The following is an 18944-nucleotide window of genomic DNA, read 5'->3' as shown; positions in this document are numbered from 1 at the left end:
TTGAACCCTGACCTGGGAATCCAAAGTGTTTTCTTTTTTTTCTGTCACCTACACCACCTCCTGGTTATTAATAATTTCCTCTTGTCACATAAATAATAAGCACAAACCTGGTCCAGTCCATGAGGTCCCACAACCACTTAAATTTCCCAAATCAATCTTTTATATTGGAATCAATTTAGCAGGCAATCTATATTAATTCTAAAAAAGCCCTTGTCCTGAATATCATAGGGGGAGATCAAGTTTCTCTTTTTGAAAGAGAAACCTTCCCCCTACCCCATAATGCTTAGTGTAGTGCCCTGCAATCAGAGATTCTCAAATAGTTATTGAACAAATACATAAATTAGGCCTGGACTTTACACAGCATAGCATAAGCAACCCCCGTATGTAGAGATAAGTCCAGCTCTGTTTACATGGCTTCTATTCAACAATATATTCCAGTTAAATCACTTCCTTTGAAATACAAAGTTGGTTTATACTATACCTCTTGCTGTATGTAAAGTTGTATCTGCATGAACCCTACATGTGCAGTGCTTGCAAATTAAACAAACTTAAAGAAGTATAAGATTGGGAAGGGTAAGGAAAAGGGAGTGTCCATTTATTAAGCATCTACTCTGTGCCAGACACTTTACAAACATTATCTCATTTGATTCCCAACCACCCTGAGAGGTAAATGTTATTTTGTTGTTGTTGAGTCATTTTCAGTCATGTCCAATTCTTCCTGACCCCATTTGAGATTTTCTTGGAGATACCAGAGTGGTTTGCCATTTCCTTCTCCAGTTCTTTTTACAGATGAGGAAACTGAGGCAAACAGGGTTAAGTGACTTGCCCAAGGTCACACAGCTAGTGTCTGAGGCTGTATTTGAATTCAAGTCTTCCTCATTCCAGGCCCAGTGCTCTAGCCACTGTGCCACCCCATTTTACAGTTGAGGGAACTGAGATAAATAAAGGTTAAGTGACTTTCTCAGGATCACACAATTAGTAAGTGTCTGAAGTCAACTTTGAACTCAGATCTTCTTGACTCAAGGCCCAGTACTGTATCAATCAGGCAATGAAATTTACAAGAGAAGGAGACTTATGTGGGATCCACACATTTCTCATTGCCTGTCTCTTCGTTCACAATTACTAAGCTAGATTTGTCAAATTACTAAAAACGTACCTACTGACAGAGCCTTCTGCCCTGTCCCTGAATAGTGCAAGGAACAGAGAAGACATCATGGAATAATAAATTGAGAGCTAGAAGGAACTTTAGAAGTCATAAGATTATAGATCCAATTCCCTCATTCTATAGGTGGGGAAATTTGAAACACTAATGAAGGTTAAATGACTTGATTATATAGGGAGTAAATATTATGGACATAATTCAAACTCCAAATCCACTGTCTTTCCCCTGCACTGTACTGCACTCTAGAGTCATGGTCCTTTCCAATGTCAGTCTCAAGTAGATGGGGAGGATTCAGATGCAGAGATGAAGATGTAATGAGCAGTGGACTCTTTGATGTCATTATTTTGTCCAACTAATGAAACCATTCATCTCTTTGGTTTTCTTTTACAGATGATGGAAAAGTCGAATTAAAAGAGTATATGAAAACATTGGCAACAACTCCATTTTTTGCTAAAGCTTCAGGTAAGCAAAAATTTTTGTAGTGAAGAAAAATTGTTGATAGAAGAGTTTTGTGAATTTAAAAATGTATGGGAAAGGTGGGAAAGATATATGTATATTTTTTTGATGTTATGAACCTCTCTTTAGATGCTAAAAATGCATTTTGAGGAAAAAAGTTGTAGAGGGTTATAATTGTGACTACTTCTGAAGTTAAGATATTTATAGTAACTGAAAAAGTTTTGAATATGAAACATTTGGAGATTAGTAAGTTCTTCATGGGGCAGATTGTCTATGAACTGGTTTTTGTTTTGTTATTTTTGGTTTTTTGCTAACTGTATTTCAATATAGTTTTGTTTTGTGACTCTATGCAGTTTCATTTTATACATTTTAAAATACCACAAGAGGTCTTCCCAACATTCTGGAGGCCTTTCTCCTCTTCTTCTGATATCATGAGCATACCCAAAGAATACTCGGGCTGTCCACATATCATCATCCTCTTCCCTCAACATATGACCAACCCATCTTTTCTTCTTATCATAGAGTTCCCCAATGACCCCTTCTTTTCTTCCATAAATTTTCTCATTGGTTATGTATTTCATCCTACTCATACACACCATTGTGACTCTCTATCCCTGTCTGTGTGAAATTCCTCTCTGTAGTGTGTCTCCCTATGCACAGAAAATTTTTAGTTCAAAAAATGCTATCTGTAAAATTTAAGAGCTGTTCCCCTATGGGATAAAAGTTTTAAGCATGGCAATAACAACTTGCATTTCTGTCAAAAATAAAAAACCTTACATTTAAATTTTTAATATTACTTTAATATTAATAATTAATATTTTTATATTACTTTCAAACATTAATATTACTTTAATATCAATATTAATTAATATTTTAATATTATTTTATAAGTTTCATGATTGTGGGAGAGTACTTAAAAATATCTAGTCCTATTCACTTATTTTTAGATGAGAAAACTGAGACCCAGAAGGCAAGTGATTCAATAAATAATTAAGTAGCAAAGTCAGGAATCAACCCAGGACTTTTGATTCCAAATCCAAAGCTCTTATAGTATTCTTCAAGTTTTGTTAGATGAAGACAACCCAGGAAATAGTTATAGATATGAGGCACCTTCATTACTACACTTTGAGTAATTAAAGATGCACAAACCCTGGATTTGAGGTCAGAGGGTCTGGGTTCAAATATTGGCTCTTCTGCATGACTCCCTGTAGTTACTCCCTTTCAATGGTATCACATAAAAAGCAGTGCCACTCTTTCCCTTAATTCTACTTAGTATTTTTGTTTTGAGGTGCCAAATGGTTTATAGACTTTTTTAATTAAGAAACTGGCTCATCATAGACATAGTATTGTCTTAGTAGTTCACAGCATCGGACATCTTTTTTTTTCTACAGAGATGGAACACCCCTTGGACATCTTTCAATCCATCAGGAGTAATGAAGTTCCTGTTAAGCATCTGGACACTGTTATAAAAAACATGGGGATTCATCTGACACCATCAGAGGTGGACAACATCCTGCAGATTGTGCTGTTGAAGGGTAAGAAATTAAAATATATCATCTTAATCAAAATCCAGACTTCAGGGCATAAACTCCATTCTTTTCAATCAATCTAGTAATAAGTATTTAGCAAGTAACTTACTATAATATAAACATAAAATGAATAAATACAAATTAGTAAATACAGGGAAGGACACTAACAGCTGATGGATCAGCAAAATGTTAAAGGAAGAGGGGAACTCGAAGGTGAAGGTAAGAATAGAGTTGTTTTTGTATCCCCTGCATCCTGCACAATGCCTGACACATAATAGTCACTTAATATATGTCGTTTAATATGTCATTTAAAAAGTCACTTAATGGTCATATATAAATACTTATTGATTTTTTTTATCTAGACGTTTTATTACCCCCCTCCACACTTTGTACAACATTTTGACCACTTAATAAATGTTTGCTGAATGAATAAATGGATAGATGGATGTCTTAAGTAAAAATTTTAGGATACAATAAATGCTTCTATAGAGACTGATATGGAATAGAAATGGAAGAAGAAGCTGAGGTTTAGGGATACAGTGGGCAAAAATAATTTGGAGAGTCTATGGAAAGATGGTATGAACTCCAGGTGCAGGAAATAAGAGTAGACAGTGGTAAAATACTTCAGAAGTGGTACTAAATATGGTACCAAGGGGAAGGCTGACACAGCTCCCGTGAAGTTGGAGTCAGAGAAAAATGAAGCCTCTCTACTGGATGGAAGAGTGCTGGTGGTTGTAGTATCCAACCCATACCTGAAGCAGACTCCCCTCTATTCCATTTCCAAAAAAAAAAAATATTCTCTCAGAAATAGTTTTTAATCTAAACAGAATTATATCAAGAGCAGAATTCATAGAAACCTTAAGACCCCATTTGACATAGTGGTTCCATTAATTCAATTTTTGCTAACGCGGCATGAGATTTTGAGTAGAGTAACTGATCGTCCATGCTTAATGCTTCCTGAGAGTAGCTGTTTTAGCTATTGGTTGACTGGATCTGGAACCCCTCACCCCAGTGCCAGCTTCTGGGTTGCTACAAGGTTTTTTGGTGTTGTGAGTTGTTAGAAGTAAAAGAATCTCATTGTGTATCCTTCAACCTAAGATGGATCTTTTCCATTTTTTAGGGAATCTTGATTGCATAGGCCTGATTATGCTACTGTCCCTTGGCCTTCCTAGTATGTTTGAACATTCATTTTTTCCATGTTCTCTAAAAGACATTTTTTTTCCTATAGATGGTGAGAATGTGGATGTACGAAAATTCATGGAAACTGTGTCTAAGATGAAGTCCTTAGTCCAAGATAAAAGTAAGTTAAAATTTCCTAATAAATATAATATGATGACTTAAGGAACCCGGTGACTTAGAGAAAAAATCTCAGGTTTACTAGGCAATGACATAATTTTCTGGTGCATCATGTATTTATAGCCTCAGGTAACAACGAAAATACATAGAGAATGATTTATTAGTGATGATCAGCAATTGAAATTGACCTTTGTTAACAATGAAGAGGAGTCAAAAGGAGATAGACCTAAATTGCTTTCAGAAAGACAGGTATAATTAGGAATCCCAATCAAGGGATAAGGCTACCAAACAAAAGAGAGTGCACACCCAAAGATTCAGTCACCCAAGAAGAGGGAAGAGACTATTCCCTAGGGTGCAGACTTCACCCCTAAAGGGAGGGAGAGAATGTGGCCCCTGGGACAAAGGTGCTGTACAGTGGGATCCTGGCAGCCTGAGAGTGTTTACTCTGTATGGTGGCATGGGCTGGAAAAGAATCTCAGGGCATAGGACTTCAACAACTATCACTGTGGGGAGGAAGCACACGCATGGTCCTGCCCTCTGCCCATGTTGGTGTCCCAGTAGAAAACCTTCACTTCAAAGTAATTATGGCTCTGAAAGGAAGATTTAGGTTAGATAAGAGAAACTTCTGGACATAAAGGTTTTGGGGCTCTAAAATGTGCTATAGGCCAAGAGGGTGGAGTAAAAGCAGGGACTTGCTTGAGCTCTTCCCCAAACTCCTGAAAATACCTGTAGGAAATGACTCTAAAAAATTCTAGAGCAGCAAAACCCACAAAATGACTGTGTGAAACAAATTTCCAGCCCAAGACAACCTGGAAGGTCAATAGGAAAGGTCTATTGCATCAGGCTGGGAGAGGAGTGCAGTCCAGCACAAAATCCACCAGCAAAGACTGGGCCCCAGCAGATTCTGAGCAGGCCTCAGTGAATCCCTGAATCACTGACAACTGTTGCAGTTTCCAGACTTCTCAACCCACAAACACCAAAGATAACTCAGAAGGTCAGTAAGAAAGGTTTGTCAGACCTGGGTGAGAAAGGAGCTCAGTCTAGCCCCAGTCCCAGCGGTGGCTGCTTCCAGAACTCTTGGCCCCACAGATGGTGGAGGGATCAAGCAACTGATCAGAGGGGGATTACAGGGATCTCTTTGCTGGCACGGAGGCAGGATTACTTTGCCCATGCTTGGATCTGGGTCACAGTCCTGGGTGTGATGGTCCTGGAATGAGGAAGAGTTCTGGCATGGTGGAGTTTGTGGCAGTGGTGGAAAAGGAATTTTCCTTGCAGTTTCAAGGCAGAAAAGAGTGCTTGTGGTCATTCACAGACCAGAGCACAGAGCAGGAGAGGAGTAAACATCTCTTCTTAGATCATACCACTTTGGCAGAATTGAAAACTTACAGGTCTTTAGAAGTATCTCTGAAAAGAGCTGTACAAAACCCCTGAAATTTGGGACAGTACACCCTCCACATTAGAACCAGAGACTTATCTTAACTAAGAGCTAAAAACAAAAGTCAAGTAATTGGCTAGGAAAATGAGAAAACATCAGAAAAAATTTCAGACTAGAGAATTTTACTTTGGTGACAAAGAAGAACAAAAATACATAACTAGAAGAAGATAACAAAGTCAAAGCTCCTATATCCAAAGCCTCCAAGAAGAATATGAATTGGTCTCAGACCATGGAAGATCTCAAAAGGGATTTTGAAAATCAAGTAAAAGAAATATTGGGAAGAGAAATGAGAGTGATGCCACAAAATTATGAAAAATGAGTCAACAACTTCCCAAAGGAGACCCAAAAAATAGTGAAGAAAATAACACCTTAAAAAATAGACTAGGCCAAACGTTAAAAGAGGTCCAAAAAGACAATGAGGAGAAGAATGCCTTAAAAAGCAGAAACGGCTAGATGGAAAAGAAGCTCCAAAATCTCACTGAAGAAAATAATTCCTTGAAAATTACAATAGAGCAAATGGAAGCTAATGACTCTGTGAGAAATCAAGAAATTATAAAACAAAACCAAAAGAATGAAAAAATAGAAGACAATGTGAAATACCTCACTGGAAAAACAACTGACCTGGACAATAGATCCAGGAGAGATAATTTAAGAATTATTGGGTTTCCTGAAAGCCATGATCAAAAAAGAGCCTATATATCATCTTTCAAGAAATTATCAAGGAAAACTGCCCTGATATTCTAGAATCAGAGAGTAAAATAGAAATGGAAAGAATCCACTGATCACCTCATGAAAGAGATCCCAAAAAGAAAACTCCTAGGAATTATAGCCAAATTCCAGAGTTCACAGGTCAAGGAGAAAATACTGCAAGCATCCGGAAAGAAACAATTCAAGAAATAAAACAATTGTGTGGAAATATAATCAGGATAGCACAAGATTTAGCACCTTCTACATTAAGGAATCAGAGGGCTTGGAATATGATATTCCAGAGGTCAAAGGAACTAGGATTAAAGAATCACCTCCCAAGAATCACCTATTCAGCAAAACTGAATATAATCCTTCAGGGGGAAAATGGACACTCAATGAAATAGAGGACCTTCAAGCATTCTTGATAAAAAGTCAAATACAAGACTTAAAAGAAGCATAAAAAGGAAAACAGGAAAGAAAAATCATAAGAGACTTATTAAAGTTGAACTATTCATATTCTTGCATATTTATAACTCATGAGACCATTCTCAGTATTAGGGTAGTTGGAGGGAATATATGTATGTACATATGTATGTATGGACAGAGAGTACAGGGTGAATTAAACATGAAGGGATGATATCTAAAAATAAAATTAAGGGGTGAAAGAGGAATGTACTGGGAGAAAGAGAAAAGGAGAGGTAAAATGAGGCAAATTATCTAACATAAAAGAGGCAAGGAAAAGCTTTTACAGTGGAGGGGAAGGAGGGAAGAGGTAAGAGGGAATGAATGAATCATACTCTCATCAGATTTGGCTTGAGGAGGAAATAACACACGTACTCAATTGGGTATGGAAATCTATCTTATCCTATAGGAAAGTAGGGGGGAAGGGGATAAGAGAGGGGTGAATGATAAAACGGAGGGCAGACTGGGGGAGGGGGTAATTAGAAGCAAGTACTTTTGAGGAGGGACAATGTCAAAGAAGAGAATAGAATAAATGGGGTGGGATAAGATGGAGGGAAATATAATTAGTCTTTGGCAATATGACTGTTATGGAAGTTGTTTGTATGAGTATGCATGTATAACTATATCAAATTGGTTGCTTTCCCAATGAGGGTGGGTAGGGAGGGAGGGAGGAAGGGAGAGAATTTGGAACTCAAAGTTTTAAAAATGAATGTTAAAAGTTGTTTTTATGTACAACTGGGAAATAAGTTATATAGGCAATGGGGCATAGAAATCTATCTTGCCCTACAAGAAAATAGAAGGTGATAAGAGAAGGGGGTGGCAATAGAAGGGAGGACAGATTGGGGTAAGGGATAATCAGAATGCATGTTGTCTTGGGTTGGGAGAGGGGAGAGATGGGTAGAAAATTTGGAACTCAAAATTTTGTAGAAGTGAATGTTGAAAACTTAAAATTTATTTTTAAATGTGCTGTAAAGGGGGATTATTATAGATATTTTTCTTAGGATTTTAAATAGTAGGATTAATATATGGCAACTACAGTATTTACATGAATTCTGTAAGAAATAAATCTTGGGTCACATTAATAATAATATACAAAGAAGGAGAGTTAATTATTCTATTCTATTCTCTGTTTATCAGACCATATCTGTAGAATTATGTTCCATTCTGAGTACTCTATTTTTAAAAGTTTATCGACATAAAAGAAAGCATTCATAGTTGGGCAACAAGATGCTAAGGTATTTAAAATACGTCACATTAGAAACCATCGAAGGGGCAAGGTTGTATAATCTAGGGAAGAGGAGACTTAAGGGGACATGATCAATTGTTCAGTCATTTTTCAGTCATGTCCCCACGTGGGGTTTTCTTAGCAAAGATACTGGAATGGTTGCCATTTCCTTCTCCAGTTCATTTTACAGATGAGGAAACTGAGACAAATGAGGTTAAGTGACTTTCCCAGAGTCACACTGCTAGTAAGAATCTAAGGCCAGATTTGAACTGAGAAAGATGAGTCTTCCTGACTTTAGACCTGACACTCTGTCCACTGTGCTACCTAGCTACCCGTAAGAGAGACATTCTTTCTTCAAATACTTGAAGGCATGCCATATAAAAAGGTTTCCATTTATCCAGAGGACAGAGCTAGAATTAGTGAGCAGAAATTATTAATAGGTAGATTTTAACTCAATAGTGGGGAAAAAGTTAAAATAATTAGAGATCTAAATGTGATAAACTGACTTATGAAATAATGAATCCCTCACTATTGGAAGTAATCAAACAAAGGTTAGATGACGATCTGCAAAGGATGTTATAGACAAGTATTTTTATGATGTGGAAGACTAGACAAGATAACTTTTAAATTGTCTCCCAACTCTTAAAAGTTACATAATTTTTTATGGTTCTAAGCAAAGGAATAGTAAACGTTATTTAAGAGTGAATCATCTAAGGTGTAGTAATTTCCTTTTAAGAGTTCAATTTTTTTTCCTGATTTATAAGAGTAATTTCAAAACAGTTGTTGAAGAGATATAGCATAGAACATGTCTTTTGGTTAAATTAAATATAAAAATATCTAGTTAATTATGTTACTAATAAGTAGTATCTATATATAGCACTATACACTATATGTCACAAGATATGCTAGGTAAGTAAAACAAAATATATATAGGAACAGATAAACCATCACTTAGGAGTTTTAGATCTAGAAGGAGCCCAAGAGATTTAGTACAATCCCTTCATTTTTTATAAAAGCTGAAATTTAGATTACCTATCTAAATTACCAGACAGAGATTTCCCTTGTTTTAAAATGCATTTTAGCTTGGCATGGTGGCATATACCTGTAATTGCTTCTACTGGAGGCTGCAGAAGCTAATGGATCAATCATTTCAGCTCAGAATTTCTGAGTTGCAGTAGGACTAAAAGGTTTTTGGGTATCTTTGCTAAGTTCAAAACCAGTATCGAATATGGTAAGCTCCCAGAATTCATGGCCACCAGGCTACCTAAGGAAGAGCAACATTTCAGATCGGAAACAGAATAGGTTAAGGCTTCTATGCATGGGTGATGACCCATGAGTGGCCGGTGCACTTCTAGCCTTAGCAAAACAGGGAGACCCAGTTTCAATAAAATACAGTGTGTTTTAAAATACCAAGCCTACAGTCAATTATTCAAAACATCTAAAATATAGCATTCTAATTCAGTAAGGTATATGTTGGCCATTTTATAATTTCTTTATACTTTCCCCATTTTAGATAATATGGTTGATGTTGCAAACTTGAGTGCCATTTTAGATAGCATGGGTATGCATTTGACCCCAGAAGAGATCCAGAAGGCATTGAAGCTTGTCACAGTGGACGGTAAGTATTTCATAGTGTCTTGAGCTGTTTTGTCACCATTTGAGGTTTTTTCTGTTTAGAAAAGATAGAGAAATAATTATAATTGGTATTAGAGTTTACCTAGTTTTCTTTTCTAAGCAATGCCTCCTTTTGCTTAGAGGGCTGGTGGTTAGGAAATGGATCATATTTTTAGAAAAAAAAATGCACATATATCAGTAGTAACTGAGTTGTTAGTGAAGTCTAAAAAATTCATTTATTTTTCTATAATTTCATTCTTCTTGAGGAGAAAAAGGGAAAGAGACAAACAGCTAATTCTATGTTATTTCTTACATGATTCATCAAATTGTATTCCAATTTGCAATGGCCTTGCCATGTGATATTTGTCAAGTTGGAAGTGGGTAGGCCATACCTTAACCCTAGATAGTAAGCAAGAATTACCTGGAATGAAACCATGGAGGCTAAAACCATTCTGAAGAATATTTTTGGATACTGTTCAAGTAGTGAGATATAACTACTAAATGAGAACTTTGGTTCTAGAAAGTGCCTTATCACTATGACATTAGATAATTGGTGGGTACTGAGTATATACCACCTAATCCACTTATGGTATCTCCATACTTCTAGGATAATCCCAGATTCAGGCAAGAACCTTATGATTTTATTCTGGCTATCTGTAACAGTAAGCACCCCAACATTCATGGGGGGGTTGCTATCACAGATTCTTTGATCTGCTTTTCTAAAAGGAAAGGCAACTTTTGAGGGGTAATCTCCTTTAATCAAGCACATATAATCCTTCACTTAGTTCAGGAATTCAACAGACAGTGCTTCCAAACTGTCTGACATAAGCAATACATATATCATAAATCAACAGACAGGTTCAAATGTCTGACCATAGTTGCCAGAAAGGAAAGCACCAACATCAGGGTTTTCTTCAAAGCTAGGGGGTGAGGGAGGCCCCTTAGCAGCTTGCCAGAGTCTTGTTTGGCACACAAAGCTTCTTCCAAAAATGAAACCCTCAAAGCAAAACCTTACCCTCAGAGTATTTATACCTTTTTTAGAGCCAGAGAGCATCCCAACCCTTGAGAACCAGTGCCTCTTTAACAAAAAGTGTGGGGCTTCCTACAAATCTTCCCTAATGAAACTCCTTTTAATGGACAGACCCATTGATGGGTGGGGAAGATTTTTAATCACATTAATAATACAAATACACAAACTGTTCCTAGTTAAAGAAATTCTTGTTTCTGTACTTACTCCTAGTAAAAACTCTTGGTTGATAAAAGCAAAATTCAATCAGAGGCACTTGATTATACTAAAACAAAAACAGCAAAAGATCTTACTTTGCTTGCCCTTACAATCCACCCTTCCAAGTTCCTTAGCCTTACAATCTAAATGGCCATGGATCCTGGAACAAATAGAGGTATTAAACTTCTTGATTACACTAAAACAAAAACAGAAGAGGATCCTACTTTTCTTGCCCTTACACCATCATCCCTGCCCTCATGTATCATCAGTTTTTCTTCCTCCATTGGCGCTTTCCCATTTCCTTACAAACATGCTGAAATACTCCTAATACTTTAAAAACTAAAATGAAGCAAAGTAAAATAAAATGCATGTTCATCAACTTTTACCTTCTGATCTACTTCATAGCAGAACTTCTCAGAAAGTAATCTGCTGCTGGTATCTCCTCTCCTTCAGCATCTCTTATTCCCTAACCCAGGGATGGGGAACCTGCCACTTGGAGGTCACATTTGGCCTTCTAGAGCCTTAGGTACAGCCTTTTGTCTGAGTCCAAGTTTTACAAAACAAATCCTTTTATTAAGGGGATTTGTTCTGTGAAGTTTGGATTCAGTCAGAGGGGCCACCCTTGCGGACCTAGTGGGCCATATGTAGCCTCTAGGCCACAGGTTACCCACCCCTACCTTAACCTCTGCCAACCTCCTTCCATCCTCCCTCCCCCCCACTTTATTGAAACCACTCCCTCAGAAGTCGTAATTTTCTAATTAGGGATTGGGATTAGACCTGTAATTTCACTGGCGAAAGGAGCTCCTGGTGAAATAACTCCTTCTATCTATGTAGGTCAGCACCTTCATTGCAACTTCTAGACTAAGAGAATTCTCCAGAACACCTTGAGATTAGTTTACCCTGGATCACACAGCAATTTCCAAATTGCTAAATTCACTATATTTAGTCCTAATCCTCTTTGACCTATCTACAGCAATGAAAATGGTAATTGTTTAATAAATGTTTGTTCACTGATCAATCATCCTCTCTACTGGATACTCTCTCTTCCTTTGGATTTCAAGATACCATTCCTCCTCTCTCCTACAATGACTCCTCTTCCTAACCCTTCAAAGCAACTGTTCCCCTGAAGTTTTGGCCTTAGTCCTTTTCTTTTTGCTTTGTATTTACTCTCTCCTTTAAAGCCACTTCTATGCATATGACTCCCAAATCTATGTTTGTCACCAATTCTAAACTTTATCTAGAATCCCAAAACTATATTTCCTAACTTTCTATAGAACATTTCCACCTGGATCACCCAACAATGGACCAAAAATGTCCAAAATCAAGCTGATCATCTTTCTTCCTAAACCTATTCCTCTTTTTGACTCTATTATTTCTGTCAGTTGCATTACCTACTCTTCCATATTCCAAACATTAGTGTAATCTTTGATGTTCAAAGTTATTTTCATTTACAAGATTGTAATCTTTGTATAAATTATTCTCCAGATTCCGCTAACTGACATCAATTGATAAAAGTCCTCTCAGGTTTCTCTGAATATGTTCCATTCAGCATTTCTTATGGTACTATAATATTCCGTTACATTCACATACCATCATTTTTACTATTCTCCAGATAAAAAATTTTTGCCCAACAAAATCAACATAGTTAGAATTGTGGGAAGTAATGAACCATGGCAAAAATCTTTGCAGAAAATTTCCTTGACACAGGTCTGCTATCCAAGGATTGACACACATATATAAGAATAAGATGAATTCTTCAGTTGATGAATGGTCAAAGTGTATGAACAGGCAGTCCTCAAGGGGAAAATCCAAGATGTCAGCAACCATATGAAAGCATTCTTCAAATCACTAACAAGGGAAAAATAAACTAAAGCAACTCCCATGTTCTCCCTCATAACCATCTTATTGGCAAAGATGAAAAAAAAAAGAATAACAATTGTTTGAGAGACCATGGAAAGACAAGCAAACTAATGCACTGTTGCTAGAGTTCTGAATTGGCCCTATAATTGTTCAAATCAATTTTCTGAATAAAACAAAATTTCAGAATACAAAAACTATACCCCAAAATGTCACTAACATATGCATACCCTTTGATCTAGTTATACCGTTTACTAGACATCAGTCTTAAAGAAAGAGGTAAAAGGATCCATATGCACAAAAATAATTAAGAGAGCAGTTTTATTGTAGCAAAACCTTGAAAGCCAATTGGACACTCATCAGAATTATTGTATACTATTATATATATATAATATATATGTATAATATAATATATATACATATATTTGAAAAATAATATACTAGCTGTTATTATTATTTCCACATCTAGTATGGATACATCTAACTCCAAAAACCTACTCTTTAAATTTTTTAACAACTGAATTGGATTTTTATCTTTCAGATGATGGAAAAGTAGATTTGAACAAATTTATGAATTCAGTGCTATATAATCAGAAATACTCTCAACTTGAAGGTAAGAAGATTTTTGCCAAGGTGGCTTAAAGAATTTTCACTGCCCTCTCTATCCAACTCTTCTTAAGAATAATGTGTTTTTTAAAAGCATGCCCAAAGGTACTCTCAACCAGTAGCTATTTCCACTATGGAAAATGCTAACTAGCTGCATATTTTCTTTATGACAACACTAAAATAAAAAACACCAGACTGTTTGTCACATGATATGGTTTAGTGATACAAAGGCCATCTGACATTGTTTGATCCAAATTGAAATAAAATACCTAAGTTTCTTTATCTCAGTAGAGAGCCATAACCTAGTTAAGAGAGAGATTCAGGATTGGACAACTGAAAGTAAATATGATGAAAAGTCTTTAGAACTATGAACGACCACCATCTTTTAGGCACATAGTGAGTTAGTGACCTACCAAATCATGAAATCTCAGAGCTAGAAAGAGGGACTTCAGAGGTAATCTAGTCCAATGTGAATATCACAAGTAACATGAGCTTCATATTTAACAAATGGTCATCCAGCTTTTGCAGGATAAAGCCTCCAGTGAAAAGGAAAACCATTCCCTCCTAAGACAATAGCCTATTTGTCTTTCAGGGAGCTCAAGTCATGAGGAAGTTTCTGCTTACATCATACTTTGATTTGCCACTTTACAACTTCCAACTATTGTTTCACTCCCAGTTCTGACCTCTGGAAACAAGCAGAATATATTTTCTCCCTCTTCCATGAGACAGAAAATACTTGAAGATAACTACCATGTTCTCTCAGGTCTTCTTTTTTATTTTAAACATCCACAGTTCCTTCATTCAGTCTTCACATGCCATGAACTCAAAGCCCTTTTTTATCTTAATTGCCCTCCTCTGAATGCATTAGCTTATTTTTTGTCTTTCCTACAATGTGGCACCCAGACCTAACCATAATACAATAGATGTGATCTGACTAGGACAGGGGAAAGATCATGTCTCTATGAATCGATATCATGGCTTTCATAAATTGCATTAGTTATATTTGCTGATATACCCCAGTTTGGCCTCATATTGTCCCTGAGGTCCACTAAGACCCCCAGATCTTTTTGGTTAAACTGCCATCGAGCCCACACTTGTTCCTGCCTTGTACTTATAAAATTCTTTTTTTTCCTTTAACTTAAATGCAACTCAGAGACCCCAGTAGCATCCAGGTATCAGCACTATATTGCCACTGTCCTCTTCACCTATCCCCACATCAACATTGCTAATGAGACAAAATTAAATCATTCCAAGGTTCCTTCTACCTGGGTTCAGTCTAAACGAATAGTCAACATCTTTGAGTTATGGGAGCAACCTTGCAAAAGTCCTTTTTTTGCAGGAAAATGTTTTCTGAGCAACCAGATGATAAATGTTCGGTGAATGTTGAACCAGATGAGTAAAATTAAATACATTTTCAATTTGGAGATAAAAGAAAAAAGAAGAAAAGAATTTATTAATCCGTCTTCCTTATTGATATTAGACACAGTATCTGAAACAGGAAGGAACTGAAGAAATTGAAAGTAGCATCTCACAGAGGTTTTATGAAAAAGTAGCCTATGAAGTCTCTGTAGCAGAGAGTCTTATGTCATTTAATTTCCAGACCAAACAAAGCAATGTTGAAGCTACGCCAGCAGATATATCTGCGATGGGCTTCATCTCCAATGTATTGCTCATGCCAATGGTAGCACCCCACACTGTTCCTTTATTTGTGGAAATACACTGTAGTTCCAGGCACCTGAAATGTAGTATGTAAGGAGGAGGTCAGAGAGAAAAAGGTGAGGGGCAAACTGTTACACTCTTCTCACAATCAGGAAGTTCTTGTGAGATGTTGAAATGTAAGTAGCATTCTAGTGCGAGAAGATAGTTTCTGCCCTCCAGGATCTTATCATCTACATCTAACAACACTGGTGGGGGAGACCTCAAGCTACACAGGACATGGAGTACAATTTTTAAAAATAAGACTAATTACATGGATAATACAGTATTTACATCATATACAAGTCAAGGGTCAGCACATTACAGTCAGAAGAATAATCAAAGAACCAGACATGACCAAGCAAGAGAACAAAAATGATCGGTACTTCTCAAAGCTCAGTTATAGAATGCAACAACCTGTCAGCAGATGGAGAGCTGGAGGAGGACTAGCTCTGGTGGTAATCTCCTGAAGAATTTTTTCTTCAGAGAAATACCATGGCATTTGTTATTATTCTTGGCTCATCTGATGAGGAATAAAGTCGTATAACTTCTGTATTTGCTTTTTCAACAAATCGCAGGAGACTCAGTAAATTTCAAGAAATTGCGTGCCTTCCTAAACAACTCAGGAATCCACCTAACCGAGGAAGAAACCGAAGAGATACTAAAGCATGTTCCAATTGATGGTGAGCCCTTGGGTATCCCTATATTCTGTTGATATGTGTGTTAACAGCTTTTTCAGAAGGTTTGCAAGTGAGCATGTATGTTTAAAAGATGTTTCGGATCAAAAACCCATATAATAATCTCTTTAATCATTTAAAAGGCCTTTATCCTTCAATCTTATTTCCCATAGCTTATATAAATTATTTCTCATCCAAGAGAATGTAAGCTTCTTCAGGGCAGAGACATTTCCCTTTTGTCTTTGTAACCCCAATGCCTAGAACAGTGCCTGGCACCTAGTGGCATTTGTTGAACTCAAATTTCTAGTCTTGGCAAAACAAAATAAAATTCTATCTCTGGTTTTGAAAACTCATGTAGAGCTTCTATAACTTAAAATTTTATGGCCAAATATATGGAAGGGTTGAGACATATGCTTGCTAAAGTTCTTGAGGCAATAATTTATGACAACATGAGCCTACTAGTTACAGTGCTAAGGAAGGACATATATAAGAAAACATGGATTCTCTTGAAGAAGAATCCTATCCAATAAGTAAGTTTTTAGAGCTGGGAATATAATTAATAAAAAGAAAGGCAGTTCCTGCCCACAAAGAGTGTACAATTCAGTGGGAGGAATTCACATAGAAGGCAGGAAGGTGGAAGTGGGGTATCCTGGGAGGCACTTCCCTGGCGGGGGGCGGGGGGGGGGGGGAAGACGAGATATCTTGAAACCAGGTAGAGTAACAGATGCAGAGCGGAGTGAGTATAATAGATTGACAACTGTGCTGGAAAGACTGGTAGACAAATACATTTTTCTTTTTCTCCCCCATTTCCTTTATTCCTTCACATTCAGTCCTTCTGCTTTTGGGACTCAGAGACATTTTAGGTATGGAGAAGCAAGGGTAAGGAATACCATCATAAACCGCCAGTGTATTTATCTATCCTCCTTGCTTCCTCCATTCCCCTTGTACAAAGCATCCATAAATCTCCTTCCTACCCCTAAATTAATATTACAGCATTTGAACAAATGTATATTTTTTCTTAAACTAAAATTGAATGATTCTGTACCCTTAGTACATGAGATACATACACAAATGTGTGAATATGTATACACATACATATTGTAGAGGGAGGGAGGAAAAGAGGGAAGGAGAGACAGACAGATAGAGACAGACAGACAGACAGAGACAGAGAGAATGAGAGAGCGAGAGAGAATGAGAGAATGTCTCCTTTGTGAAAATCTTTTAAAACAGGATACATTCCAGTCTTGGCACCATCTTAACACTGATAGACATGTGAATGAGGACTAATCAAGCAAAGCTATCCTTAGAGTATATTGAAATGAGCAGTTTATGGTGCTCCCAAAACAAGGCAAGCCAGCAAGGACTCACTCAGTGAAGTGGAAAAGGAGGTAGTGTGCTGGCTGGTACTAAAAATTCATCAACAATCTTATAAACATTTATTAAAAGCAAACTATATGCAAACTACAACACTAAGTATTGGGGATACAAAGACAAAAAGAAAATAGTTCCTGACCTCAAGGGACTTAAATTCTACTACTTTTAAAAAGAGAGAAAGGTGAGATTCACATACATACAGTCAGTTTGCTGCTTCCCACCATCACCAAATTAACGAAAAAACTATTCTTTTTGCCTTCTATATATTCTTCAGACCGCATGTTAGCTGTCTTTAAGGCAGGTATAGATATTCATTTTTTAACTGATTTTGCCTGTTTCAAAATGCTCATTTGAGGATGTTTAAGGCAGAGTCTATGACTTACTCTAGTCCTGGTAAGATTAGGGGCTAGGGTCAGCCTTCTTGTTCTAGAGGAATCATCTCTGGTTCCACCATATTGCCTCTGAATTCTCAGTAAAATATTACTCTAGAAAATGCTGAAAACCAACAAATTGCTTTTTTATGGCTTCTCCAATGGTTAGAAAGTCATCGGGACATGGCCAATGTCTTTGAAGATTTGCTTGTATGTACAAAGGTGGTGTTTGAAGATGATACCAATTTCTGCAAATCAAGAAATATTTCATTTAAATATATTGCTACTATTGATTGAGTCTTAATTTTCAGTTATGTTCATCCAGATTATTCTTTTTAAAAATTCTAGAAAAGAAGTGATAAAATATCCCATTCCTTGTATTTCCTCTTTCAGAAAATGGGGATGTGAAGAAAAAGGAATTCGTTGAATGTATGCTCAGTACTCGAAACCCAGCCCAATTTGAAAGTAAGTGAAAATATAAAATAGGCAATAAAAAAATAATAATTTACTTTACACCTCTGAAACAATGCTTCAAATATAAGCAACACTTTCCAAATTCCACTTCCTAATTTATATCTAGGAAGATTTTTAGTCCCAAAGACCTTTTTTTTGTTCCTCTCTCTTTTGAGAGAGGGGGTGAAAAGGGAGGTGCAGTCATTGTCTATAGTCAACTCTTTACAAGATACAATTCCACAAGTATAAAGCACTTACTATGTGGGTAATAATAATACAACTGACATTTGTGTAGCTTTTCAAGATTTATGAAACACTTTAAATACATTATCCCATATCATCCTCACAGTAATACCATGAGGTAAGTCATCCAATTTTTATTGTCTCCATTTTATTGATGATGAAATTGAGGGTGAATGATCTTAAGTGACTTTCCAATGGTCAGAAAACTAGAAAGTGTTGGCAATGATAGGCATCTTTATATTTGATTTAGCAGCCAACCATTTTTAACTCTTTTGGTTGACATGTAGCTTTACATATTCAATCCAGTAAATGCTTGTTAATTGGTTTAGATTGGTTTACTCAAGTATAACTTGGAAATCTAATTTGCTTCATTTTTTTCTTTATGGAAAATTAACTTAACTAAATATGTGGCATATGCACATCTAGCTGATCCTGCCTACTTCTCCTTATCATAGACAGAGGAAGGAGAAAGTAAGGGAACAGAAGACAATCATATTGAAATAGAATCTAAAGCCATTGCCCCTAGAACTACCAAAGGGGTATCCAAATGTCAAAACCCTGTTCCACTTCTCCTCTG

At 36.6% G+C, this 18944-nt stretch overlaps 1 protein-coding gene and 1 long non-coding RNA gene across 7 annotated transcripts in view; one reads left to right on the top strand and one right to left on the bottom strand.

Moving 5' to 3' along the window:
* Positions 1–18944, top strand: part of EFCAB3 (EF-hand calcium binding domain 3) — a 481176-nt gene that overhangs the window by 278967 nt on the left and 183265 nt on the right. For all 6 annotated transcript variants that reach the window (XM_072645908.1, XM_072645906.1, XM_072645907.1 and 3 more), the window contains 7 exons: positions 1553–1624; positions 3010–3153; positions 4376–4447; positions 9766–9870; positions 13490–13561; positions 15828–15932; positions 18065–18136. In XM_072645908.1, the coding sequence (XP_072502009.1) occupies positions 1553–1624; positions 3010–3153; positions 4376–4447; positions 9766–9870; positions 13490–13561; positions 15828–15932; positions 18065–18136 (642 nt within the window). The remainder of the gene's footprint in view (positions 1–1552; positions 1625–3009; positions 3154–4375; positions 4448–9765; positions 9871–13489; positions 13562–15827; positions 15933–18064; positions 18137–18944) is intronic.
* Positions 9722–18944, bottom strand: part of LOC140528240 (uncharacterized) — a 60334-nt gene continuing 51111 nt past the window's right edge. Inside the window, exon 3 of the long non-coding RNA XR_011975118.1 lies at positions 9722–9921. This is a non-coding gene — a long non-coding RNA (uncharacterized lncRNA). The remainder of the gene's footprint in view (positions 9922–18944) is intronic.

This window comes from Notamacropus eugenii, chromosome 2, assembly GCF_028372415.1.
Source record: "Notamacropus eugenii isolate mMacEug1 chromosome 2, mMacEug1.pri_v2, whole genome shotgun sequence".
Classification (NCBI taxonomy): domain Eukaryota; kingdom Metazoa; phylum Chordata; class Mammalia; order Diprotodontia; family Macropodidae; genus Notamacropus; species Notamacropus eugenii.
The sequence above is the reverse complement of the archived record's forward strand: the minus strand, read 5'-3'. Positions and strand labels throughout refer to the sequence as shown.